Here is a 12,922-nt window from a genome sequence, read left to right on the forward strand (position 1 = left end):
TATTCCAGGCTCCCCAGAAACCGACGGCCTAGTTGCACCGTTCGAGGCGGTGGACGATTTTCGTTTCCAGTTACCTCCTGGAATTATCTTTACCGAAAGTTTTCTCAACATGCCTCAAGGTTGAGATAGTTAAGAGGGTGAGTACGGCCGAGTCCTCAGATTTAAAACGAAGATCGTAAGCGTCCAACCCTCAGAGTTAACTTTAGGTCGCTCCTAACTGAGGGAACAGTCGCCTTTGTAACCGCCCCTAACTTTATTTAACACTTTTCCGTCTCCTAAAAGCAGGGTTGCTTCATCTGACAGCTCAGCCGTTTTGACGGTCTCCATCTCCACCTTGACTGCCGTTGAAGTCTTCACCGTAAGCCTGGCTAGGGGCCTTCATGAAGGGCTACCACCTGGATCAGGTAAACGAAGGTTATTTAAAGAGGATTTACTATTCAAAAAATGGTTCAAATGGCTCTGAGTGCTATGGGACTTAACATCTTAGGTCATCAGTCCCCTAGAACGTAGAACTACTTAAACCTAACTAACCTAAGGACATCACACACATCCATGCCCGAGGCAGGATTCGAACCTGCGACCGTAGCAGTCCCGCGGTTCCGGACTGCAGCGCCTAGAACCGCACGGCCACCACGGCCGGCGATTTACTATTCCCCCTCCGCCTGTCTCAACTGGGCAATATATCTTCAGGCTCAATCCAAAGGACCCCAATCGACTCTGAGAACAATGTTGCAAATTGATATATCGGCTTGAAGCCGGCTTGTAAAGCCAGCAGCCTTTATCAACTTCGCCAGCAGCAGCTGTAATCTGAGGATGGCCTAAGAACCCAAGCGACAAGCATCGTGAGTGTCAACTTGAGCCACAACTTGCATACGATTGCACCCTGCACGCTCGATAGCTCTAGTCAACAGCCATTTTGCATCTGGGATGTGATACATCAACTAGTATGTAATTTGGTGTGTAGAATCCGAATATAGCTTTCAAAATGTTCTACCACGTACTATTTTTGAGTTTTTAAAGGTTTTTTATTTTTCGTATTAAGTATTTCGTTTTTCGCCGTTCTTCTGTTCTGATGTTTGTTTGTTTTTGATTTGCAGAGGAGAGCTATAATACCTACAAATCGTCAGTAAATGGTTGGTGTGGTAATCCAGTGATGTGAAAGAGATTCTCAGTGAGTGTTTCGTGTGAAAGATAGTGCAAACTTTTTGTGTTTAAAACTTACTCTAAGAAAACTGGCAAGGAAAGCGTTTCTGAAGAAGAGAAATTTGTTAACATCGAGTACAGATTTAAGTGTCAGGAAGTCGTTTCTGAAATTATTTGTGTGGAGTGTAGCCATGTATGGAAGTGAAACATGGACGATAAATAGTTTGGACAAGAAGAGAATAGAAGCTTTCGAAATGTGGTGCTACAGAAGAATGCTGAAGATTAGATGAGTAGATAACATAATTAATGAGGAGGTATTGAACAGAATTAGGGAGAAGAGAAATTTGTGGCACACCTTGACTAGAAGAAGGGATCGGTTGGTAGGACATGTTCTGAGTCATCAAGGGATTACCAATTTAGTATTAGAGGGCAGCGTGGAGGGTAAAAATCGTAGAGGGAGACCAAGAGATGAATACACTAAGCAGATTCCGAAGGATGTAGGTTGCAGTAGGTACTGGGAGATGAAGAAGCTTGCACAGGATATAGTAGCATGGAGAGCTGCATCAAACCAGTCTCTGGACTAAAGACCACAACAACAACAACTGTAAATTTCGTTGCTGTCTAAACCACCCCGAAAACTTTTGTCATGTGTGTGGGAAATTCACCCCAAAAGCCCATAGAAACCCAACAACTCATTTGGTTAAGAAGGCATATACATTGTATTTTGATTGTCCTGTTGGTGATCAAGATAAAAATTTTGCACCTCATATTGCCTGCAAGGAAATGGATGTCACTGGTTTAATTATTGATTTTTTGGAAGACAAACAGTTCACACGGTACGAACACACACTGAGGTGACAAAAGTCCTAATATCGTGCCAGACCCCCTAATGCACGGCACAGTGCAGCCTTTCGACGTAGCATGAACTCAATACGTCGTTGGAATCCCCTGCAGAAATATTGAGCCATGCTGCCTCTATAGCCGCCTATAACTACGAAAGTGTTGCTGGTGCAGGATTTTGTGAACGAACTGACCTCGCCATTACGTCCCATAAATGTTCTTTGGGATTCATGTCGGGCGTACAGGGTGGGCAAATCTTTCGCTCGAATTGTTCAGAACGCCTTTCAAACCAATCGCGAACAACTGTGTCCAGGTGACATGGGGCATTGTCAAGCATAAAAATTACATTGTCGCTTGGGAACATAAAGTCCATGAATGGCTGCAAATGGTCTCCATGTAACCGAACATAACCGAAGGCACAATCCAGTTCATGTAAACGTAGACCATGCGATTATAGGACCACCACCAGCTTGCACAATGCCTTGTTGAGAACCTGGGTCCATGGGAGGTCTGCGCCACACTCCAACTTACCATCAGCTCTCACCAACTGAAATCGGGAGTCATCTGACCAGGCCACAGTTTTCAAGTCGCCTAGTGCCCATCCGATAAGACCACTAGCCCAGCAGAGGCACTGCAGGCGATGTCGCGCTGATAGGAAAAGCACTCGCCTAGCTCGTCTATTGCCATAACCCATTTTTGTAGTTCAAATGGTTCAAATGGCTCTGAGTACTATGGGACTTAACATCTATGGTCATCAGTCCCCTATAACTTAGAACTACTTAAACCTAACCTAAGGACATTACGCACATCCATGCCCGAGGCAGGATTCGAACCTGCGGCTGTAGCGGTCACGCGGTTCCAGACTGAAGCGCCTAGAACCGCACGGCCACAACGGCCGGCATTTTGGTAGTGAGAGGTAAAGCCTGAAGTTTTGTATTCTCGGCACACTCTTGACACTGTGGATCTCTGAACATTGAATTCCCGAAACATTTCCTAAATGGATTGTACCATGCCTCTAGCTCCATCTACCATTCCGTGTTCAAAGTCTGTTTTCCGTCGTGCTGACGTAATTACGCCGGAAACCTTTTCACATGAATCACTTGTCTACAAATGACAGCTCCGTCAATGCACTGCGCTTTTATACGAGGGCTGTCCAGAAAGTAAGTTCAGACTGATCGCGAAATGGAAACCACATTGAAAATCAGAAATGTTTTATTTGTAACAGCTACACCTTCCAGCTACTTCTCTACGTAGTCACCGTTCTCACTTAGACATTCGTCATAGCGTTGTACCAACTTTCGAATGCCCTCATAATGGAAGGCAGCCGCCAGTGCTCTCCGCCAATTCTCTAAGCTGGCCTACAGGTCGTTGTCTGTACCAAAATGTCTTCATAGCCAACGGTTCATGTGACCAGAGATGAAAGTCAGAGGGATACAATTACGGACTGTATTGTAGGTAATCAAACATTTTCAATTGAAAACGATGCAGGAGCATCTTCATTGCCCCTGCAGAATGCGGCTGAGAATTGTCTTGAAGAAGAAATCCCGATTCAGTTATGTAACGTTGGCTGCATAGCTTCAGGCGAAATTTTTCACCAGGCCCTCGTACTTGGCGGGAGACACTATTTTCTAGACATCTTTACGCGTTCACTGTGAACTCAGAAATGAGAAGAGCGATGTGATGATATCCAGGGTCGTACTAGAGACTCTGCCCAACACATCTGTGCAAAGCTTTATCGGATTTTCATTGTGGTTTCCATTTCGCCACCGATCGGAACTTACTTTCTGGACACCCCTCGTACCTTGCATACGCGATACTACTGTCGTCTAATAGGTGCATACCGCTATCTCATGGATTTTGTCACCTCAGTCTACAAAATGATGTCAGAGGAGAGATTGCCTTGACGAATCAGGGAATGGGAGTCCCAGCAGGAAGAAAAGAGTAGAACTACCAGTCAAATGGATTCTAGGTATTCAGACATTAGTTACAATAAGAAATACTGAAGAAAATTTGTGGACAGGTAGGCAAAAATATAGAATGAAAATCGAATTTGATGTGTGTTCTTACGTTGCCGGAACGTGCGAATACAGTGAAATCAAGGCGTAATATATTTTCACATTTGTATATTACTGTCAGCCACTTGTAATCGTTTGGTGTCAATCTGAGTGTACGATGGTTTCCACATATGTTTCTCTGTTACTTTAGGAATTGACTAAGGATAAAATTCATACGAAATTAGATGGTAAATTCAAACACTGACATTACTGATTTATTATAGTTTTTTCTTAAGTGCGTAATGACCGAAGACACTTGGCAGAGCACATTATGTTTTCTACATGTATTCGACTTTCGTTTTCGAACATACCTCTTCATTACTTGTCTTCTTGGTCGACGCTACATGGATCTTAGTAGTAGCGAAACAATTGTTAGAAGAGCTGTATCAGTTAATAAAAGGCATCATTATTTTAAAAAACTTTATTGTAAAGTCAATACAAATAATTCACTCAGGAAGGGAAAAGTACATACTGATACATGTGTCTGGATAGTAATAACACACAAAGGCTTTCTGCTTCATCGCACCCTCCTCATCCACCTCGGGACGTTCTCCCTCCGACGCTATGTTGGCAACTTTCTTATCGGTATATTATGTTGACAATCGTCCAGAACAGCCAGGATGTAAACTCTGGTTCCATGGTAATTGTACCAAATACAATAGTGTCCATGAAACCAGCCGTGTGTCTTCTCTGAAAACACAGAAAACAACTGTATGCTGTAGTTAGAATGTCGAAGTCAAGCACCTGAGAACAAACACAAAAAAATTAGAGGTCAGCAACAAGTAAAGGTGTGTTTAATACCAAGTCTGATTGCTATTTTTCCATTAAAAATCGATTAGATCACGTCCACGTGTTACAACTCTGGCAGATGTGACACGCAATTGAACAATTGTTTTGTTTCCATTGTGAGTTCTTCTTTGTCCACCTCCTTCAGGAAGAAGAATTATTACCGTGTGTAACTGTAGGTGTTTTTTACTGTCCTTTACAGCTCAGAGACCGTCACGAGAAACTTTTAATGTTTTGCTTTTTATGATATGTTTAAAAAAGATTTTTCGTTCATCTCATTCAGATTTTTTATTCGTACTTATTGGTTTAAGATGAGATGAGTCATAGTGTCTCTGTATCATTTGCAAATGAGAGACAACAATGTATAAACTGAGTTTAATTCTAAAAATAAAAAATGCAAGCAGTGGCAAATTACTCTCTTCAAATAGTTTTCCTCACGAACGAATATTGAAGGCTAGTATTTACTAATGGCCCTCTATAACACTGCAGGTGTCTAGCAGCCTCCAGAGGCAACATAAATTTGATTTTTAGTATCCCTTATACTTACTGATCAAATTTCAAAATTTAAAATGCTGTCATAATCTACTAATTAAGAGGTATAACCATACGCTAAATGTTTAACACAGTAAGTCAAGTATTAATACTAGAATTTTGTATGTGCCGTCCAACGCAACTTAGGGCGTACAGATTTGCCAGTCTATATTCATCCACTATTTGAAAATGAGAGCATTTATCGTCTTTTAGCTAACATTACATATAATTTCAAACCTTTACGAAGTTTTCACTCGCTTACACCCTCAGAAATTAATGAAAGGAAAAAAAAACCAGTTTGTCATTTACTACATTTTCACCGTTAGTGCCGTAAACTTCAGTATGAGGCACAATGTTTTTAATTTAATACTTGTTTACTAGTAACTCTATTCACAACTCATACTTCAAACAGTGTCCGCCCCCGGTAGCTGAGTGGTTGTTAGTTCGGCGCTAGCGGCCGTGCGAAGCGGAGGTCCGATACCTCCGCCTGTGCGGCGTGTGCGAGTGTTTGTTTACTTGTGGACTTAGTCTGCGCGCGGGCTAGTAACAACGATCATGGCGAACAAGTACAGGAAAACTACATTACGATTCAATTTCTGCAAAGACTACGAACGACCAAAGGCTTTAGCAGTGGAACGATTCATTCGAGAGGACGTCAAGATACCGCCAAACGATATTGTCGGAATTCACCTGTCCATCGTTAGTCCCACGGTGTACGTTAAGATGATAAATGACGCGGCGTGTGAGAGAATTCTACAGGCGACAAAAGCACGTCTCCGATTTTGCCATAGTGACGGGAATGTCGGCACGATAACTGTAGAACATGCTGGTCTGGGTGTACGGACAATACGTGTTTTTGAGTTACCATTTGAGCTCCCGGCTGACGACGTTATCAAGGCTTTTAAGCCATACGGCACAGTACATGGTCACACAGCAGAACGCCATGTACCCCGTTCTTAACGGAGTGCGACAGATCACTATTGATCTTCAGAAGCATGTACCGTCCTATCAATGGGTGGTTGTCGGGCGGAGATGATTTACGATGGTCAACCACGTACATGTTCTGGCTGTGGCCAGAAGGGACACCTCCGGTCGAACTGTATGCAACGGCGGATTACGCAACTGCCTTCAGATGTGCGGGAGCCGTCGCCGGCGATGACAGTACTACCGATCACCTATGCCAAAGCCCTCACTGCGTCCGCTGATGACCGAAAAGACACAGCCCCGGTGGAAGATCAAGATGGCACTCTCCGAAACCTTGTACCAGACGTCGGGATGACAGAGGATGCTGCTCCATCGAGCATACAATCTACGGTGACAACATCAGATGAGACCGACCTCCCACCAAGCACACCGATAGTACACGAAGCAGTTCCAGCGACTACGGATGCTGTTCCGTCCGGAACGCACTCTGTGACGACAACATCAGTTTCGACCGAACTCCCGCCAAGTACAACGATGGGACTCGAAACACTTCCTGTTCCTACGGATGCTTTTCTGTCGGGCGGCCGTGATTCCCTACAATCTGAGGACACGGAAGGAAGATCACGCAAACAACGTTCCCCGAAAAGGAGGAAACGGCGTCGTCGCACGACATCTCCTAGGGATGACTCCCCTTGCCCCGACGACGATGTGCCTGTGGACCAAGACGACACAACAGCCTGTACGAAACAGGATGAGGCAATGGAAACTGTTCGATCAGACCCGCAGCGGTCTGTCACATAGACGGTACCGGGACGTGGTGATGCTGAAGAGGAATCGCAACCAGTTGGCTCTCCAGACGCAGATGCTGTGGCAATGGACACGAATATATCACTGCCTGCAAAGATGTGGTATGACGATATTGAGGAGGCACCGGACGTCATACAGAGGCAGCCGGCACTCGACAGCCTAACAATTGCTGAAGGTGAAGGGAGAGGGGCGAGAGAACGTCTTCTAACTTAGCCCCCAGCGCCGATGCAGGGAGATGTTGTTGCGCATCGACGGAGTGGGATTCAACGCCATGCGAACCGTATTGCGACATTAAATATAAATGACGTGCGTTCACCTGCCAAAATACACCTACTGAAGGAAACGATTTGGGCATCTGATGTGGATATTGCTTTGCTGCAGGAAGTCCACATAGCTGCACTCCCATACATCGCAGGCTACCATTCCTATTCGTCACATGGAGATCACAATGGGAGTGGGGTGGCAGTTTACGTGCGAGATGGCTTCCCAGTGGAAAACGTGTGTTACCTTCCGTCGGCCAGGGGAATGACTTTCACGACGTTCGGGACACGCATCATCAAACTTTATGCACCGTCGGGAAACAATCGGCGGCGGGAAAGGGCGCGATTTTATGCAGAAGACATTGCCCCACTTTTCCATGGACGTTATGAATGTGTAATAATTGGTGGAGATTTCAACTGTGTTCTCAGCCAGAAAGACCAACGGCCGCAAGCAAACATCAGCCAGGAGTTGCGAATCGTTGTCAACGACCTTGTACTTAGTGACACGTGGGAATTACGACATGGAGATGCACCGGGATACACCTATGTGACAAGTCATTCGGCAAGCAGGTTAGATCGCATTTATATCTCACGGGCTCATGCAAATGATGTCCAGGACGCGGAACGCTGGCCATTAGCATTTTCCGATCACAGCGTTTACATCTGTACGGTGCTTCTTCCCCGTAGAGAGGTGTGGAACATTAAGGCCCTGTGGAAATTAAACATTCAACATCTACATGATCGTGAATGCCGTCACCAGATCCTTGAGACATGGACGATGTGCGAGCGAAGGGTTGGAAGGTATGCGACGAAGCTTGATTGGTGGCTGCCTTGTGCTAAACCGGCGCTTAGCCGTACGTTCATCTCATATAGCAGGGAGATGGCAGAATGGCGCCGCCGTACGACCGACTTTTATTTTGCAGCGCTGCGCGACCTGGATGATGGTCCGCCGGGACAGGACGTCTGGATCGAATGCAAAAGGATAAAAGCTAAACTAGTGGCTTTAGCTCGGAAACATCTTCAGGGAACCATGGTGCGCGCCAGATGTCACGATACGATAATGCACGAGATTCCTTCCATGCGCCACGTCGTGAATGAACGAAAGCACCGACGACGCGTTTTGGTACGGGAGTTAATTACCAGCGAAGACCGAAGAGTGACGCGTCAAGCGGACATTGTCTCTGCATTCGTCGACCATTACCAACATATCTATCGGGAAGAAGCAGCCCCTGTCGATGACCTCGAACGTATAGCCACGTACGTCTCCCGTACACTGACGGTGGAAGCCGCGGGAACCTTACTGGAAGCCATTAGCTGTGAGGAAGTACATGATGCGATCGCAAAGGGTGCGTTGAATCGGTCCCCACGCATTGATGGACTTCCTGCTGAATTTTATCGAGAATTTCGCAACGAAATGGCACCGCGATGGACGGAAATGTACAACGAGATGTTAAATTCCGATGCGCCTATTCCACCGGCTTTTATGGAAGGCCTCTTGGTGCCAGTACATAAACCGAAGCCAGGAATTACGGTCACACATTATCGCCCCATCACTCTGCTTAATGCCGACTATAAGATCTTTGCACGGTTGATAGCGTCCCGATGTCGTATGTTAATTCGTAGCGTTCTCTCTCCGGAACAGACGACACCGGGTGGATCGGTGAATGTGCAAACAGCTACTGGCGAATGCCGTGATGTGATAGCGCTGGCGGAGGAGTACCGGCTTAAAGCGGCGATGGTGGCGGTTGATTTTGACAGTGCTTTTGATAAGGTGCGCCACAACTATCTGTACGCTGTACTGGAGCAAATGGGATTTCCAGACCGTTTTACTGGTCTCATTAGAAGGATTTATGGAGGCGCACAATCCTTGGTACAGGTTAATGGGCGTATAGCAGGGCTCATTCAAATTCGACGATCCATTCGCCAGGGCTGCCCTCTTTCGATGCTGCTGTTCGCGATAGCGTTGGAACCATTAATTGGGAGGCTAACAAATTCTCTTTCTGGGATGGAACTGCGGGGCTACACCTTCAAATGTCGTGCCTATGCGGACGACCTCCTGCTACTCGTTCGTTCTGAGGAAGAGGTGAAGACGGTCCTTGAACTGTTGTTGGACCACTGTGTGACGGCGGGTAGTGCAGTGAACATGAACAAATCGGCGGCAATGCCGGTTGGAAGGGGCCTTACGCAGGAAGAAATCAGTCCGTTTCCTTATGTGCAACGATTTCGCTATCTCGGTATAGACTTTACCTCATCTGTAAAAAATACTGCGGCAGTTAACTACCGACGTATTTTACAGACAACACGTACCATGGTCCGACAACATCTCCTACGGCGCCTTGATCCTTTGCAGCGAGTCGAATATCTGAACACTTATGTGGTTTCTCGAATGGTGCATATTTGGCAGATCCTGCCCCTACCACTCACGCTCGGACGTCGACTTCAATCAGCACTAGGCTATTTTGTGATGATTGGATCGCCCCTCAAGGTGCGATACGAAACACTCACGCTCCCTACGGACAGGGGGGGACTCGGACTTACGAATGTTCACTGCCGAGCGACGGCGCTCTTTCTAGCCACTATGTACAAGCAATGGCGTAGCGGGCGTGATTCCCTGACATCCCGCCTACTGGATCTCCTAGTTCCAGCGTCCCTCACACCTCCGGTGGCGGTGGGCAACATTACGTCACATTTTGCGCATGTATCAACATTTATCGTGGAACTTAGTTATATCAGAGACGAGCTTCCGCGCACGAGACCACCATGCGCGAAGGATTTTTATGTTTGCTGCTACGACGGATAAGTCGTAATGTCATTGAACTCAAACACCCCAAGTTGCATTGGCCGAAGATTTGGAGACATGTACACCAAAAATTCCTTCCTACCTTCGTTCGGGCACTGTGGTTCTCTGTCATCTGTGGCAAGTTCAACACCAACCAACGACTCCATGCAATTGGACTAGTGGACACTCCACTATACCCGAAATGTTGCCAAGTGGATGACGACCATCACCGCTTAACTTGTATCGCGGTGGAGGACGTATGGCTCCTAGGAAGACAGATGGTGGCTTGCTACCTCCGTGTGACCCCGCAACATATTACACCTGCTTCCTTCTTACATCAGGAGAGTGACTACTTTCCGGCGACTAAATCACACTCGATCATCTGGGTCAAGGGTTGGACGATCGCGTACCTCTATGGGGATGCTGCCAAGTCGCGACTCGACTTTTGGTATTTCTTGCAGCAAGCCCACAATGAGGTTCATAGATGGTCACACTATCGGAAAACCTTTGCCAACTATCTTCAAGCAGTCTTCCTCGACCCCCCACGCAGTTGGGATGTGCCGGGTGCAGTCGGTGTGCACATTTGACAACTGATAATGAACCTCACGCTTCTATCACCGCTCCATATATAATGCACAACTATACCATGAAATGATCTACATGTTCCTTTTAACAAAGTGATCTTTATGGAAAATAAATAAATATATAAATAAAAACAACATCCCTGTATCCCTGTTCCTTTACATTTGTGATTTGTTTTACAATGAATTTTTTTGTTTTTGCAAAAAAAAAAAAAAAAAAAAAAAAAAAAAAAAAAAAAAAAGTGGTCAGCGCGACAGAATGTCAATCTTAAGGTCCCAGGTTCGATTCCCGGCTGGGTCGGAGATTTTCTCCTCTCAAAAACTGGGCGTTGTTTTGTCTTAATCATCATCATTTCATCCCCATCGACGCGCAAGTCGCCGAAGTGGCGTCAAATCGAAAGACTTGCACCCGGCGAACGGTCTACCCGACGGGAGGCCCTCGTCACACGACATTTACATTTTACTTCAAACTGTATCCACATAACACTGAATGTAGGGGGTGGGACAAATAAGTGTCCCGGACGAGTGGATACGATTAGACGTGAATGTATGCACATAACCGCACTCCGTGACGTGTACACCACGCGTACGCCGCCACGGGATCAACACCGGTTCACAGCAATTGTATTGTATTATATTGTATTGTATTTTAACCGGAGACCCAGAAACGACGGAGAGGCTTCGTCGCCGCCGCAGCCGCATGGTCCACAACCCCACGACGACTACCGCAGTCCACTTCACCCCTCCGCCGCCCCACACCGAAGCCAGGGTTATTGTGCGGTTCGGCCCCCGGTGGACCCCGCCAGGGAACGTCTTACACCAGACGAGTGTAACCCCTATGTTTGCGTGGTAGAGTAATGGTGGTGTACGCGTACGTGGAGAACTTATCTGCGCAGCAATCGCCGACATAGTGTAATTGAGGTGGAATAAGGGGAACCAGTCCGCATTCGCCGAGGCAGATGGAAAACCACCTAAAAACCATCCACAGACTAGCCGGTTCACCGGACCTCGACACAAGTCCGCCGGGCAGATTCGTGCCGGGGACCAGGCCAACCGGGCGGGAAGGTTCACAGCGTAGGGGGCGGGTGTGTCAGAGAGAATGGAGCAGTGCACAGGGGACGATGGTATTCACAGTGCAACAACCGTTGTACACTGCGGAAAGTTACGTGACACAATAAACGTGAATAGTGTGCCAAGTTGTTTGCTGAGAAGTTTAGTGGTGTCTAAGTGTCTTAAAAAAGTGCCAGGCAACACTTAGTCCAAAAATGGCATCAGACAGGATCTGTTTTGAGCAAGTCAAAAAACAGTACGAAGCGTGCCTGCACTCCAGAAAATGTGGCTCCAGTTTACCAGAAAATGCTTCAGAGTCCTACCAAATCAACCCGACGCTTTTCGCAAGAGACCAGCGTATCACGTCGAATATGCGGTTGAATATTATTCTTGACCCTGCGGTCTGGTCGCCGCTCTAGCTGGCCAACCAGGTCACCTGATCTGTCAGTGTGCGATTAATTTGCGTGGGGAACCCTCAAGTCTAAGGTGTATCGCAACAGCCCTTTTAGTCTTCAAGAACTGCAGCAGAACATTTCGGATGAGACTGTAGCAATTCTAGGAGCGCAGCTTCGATATACCTCCAGCACCTAGCTGACCAGGGCCCAGAAGCGCCAAGAGATGAATGGTGGTCACTTTCAGCAATTGCTATAGTCGGGTTTGAACTGTATTTCATTTCCTCTGCTGTGTTTCTTTGTACTCTGGAACCCTGTTCTCCAGTTCACATTTATTTGCCCCAACTTGTGCGTACAAAATTAGGTCTCGTGGTCTGGGTGTGTCGTCTCTCGCTAGTAATCAAAACATTCAGTTCCAGGGTAGAATCCAGCCACTGCTTAAATTTTGAATAAAAGCAATGGCGGCCGAAGAATTTCGACACGAGAAGTCACCGTCGCTCTGCCAAAGGCCTTGTCGAAGAGGGCGGAAGAACGGACAAGAGGTTCAGGGCACTCTACATCTACATCTACATCTAAGTGATAACTCTGCTATTCACAATAAAGAGCCTGGCAGAGGGTTCAATGAACCACCTTCATGCTGTCTCTCTACCGTTCCACTCTCGAACGGCACGCGGGAAAAACGAGCACTTAAATTTTACCGAGCAAGCCCTGATTTCTCTTATTTTATCGTGATGATCATTTCTCCCTATGTTGGTGGGTGCCAACAGAATGTTTT

General features: G+C 46.5%; 1 protein-coding gene across 1 annotated transcript in view; it reads right to left on the minus strand.

Moving 5' to 3' along the window:
* Positions 1-4,449: 4,449 nt before the first annotated feature.
* Positions 4,450-12,922, minus strand: part of LOC124606846 (estradiol 17-beta-dehydrogenase 2-like) — a 173,862-nt gene continuing 165,389 nt past the window's right edge. The window contains exon 7 of the mRNA XM_047138962.1: positions 4,450-4,727. Within this exon, the coding sequence (XP_046994918.1) occupies positions 4,617-4,727 (111 nt within the window). The 3' untranslated portion in view covers positions 4,450-4,616. The remainder of the gene's footprint in view (positions 4,728-12,922) is intronic.

Source organism: Schistocerca americana, chromosome 1 (assembly GCF_021461395.2).
Source record: "Schistocerca americana isolate TAMUIC-IGC-003095 chromosome 1, iqSchAmer2.1, whole genome shotgun sequence".
Classification (NCBI taxonomy): Eukaryota; Metazoa; Arthropoda; class Insecta; order Orthoptera; family Acrididae; genus Schistocerca; species Schistocerca americana.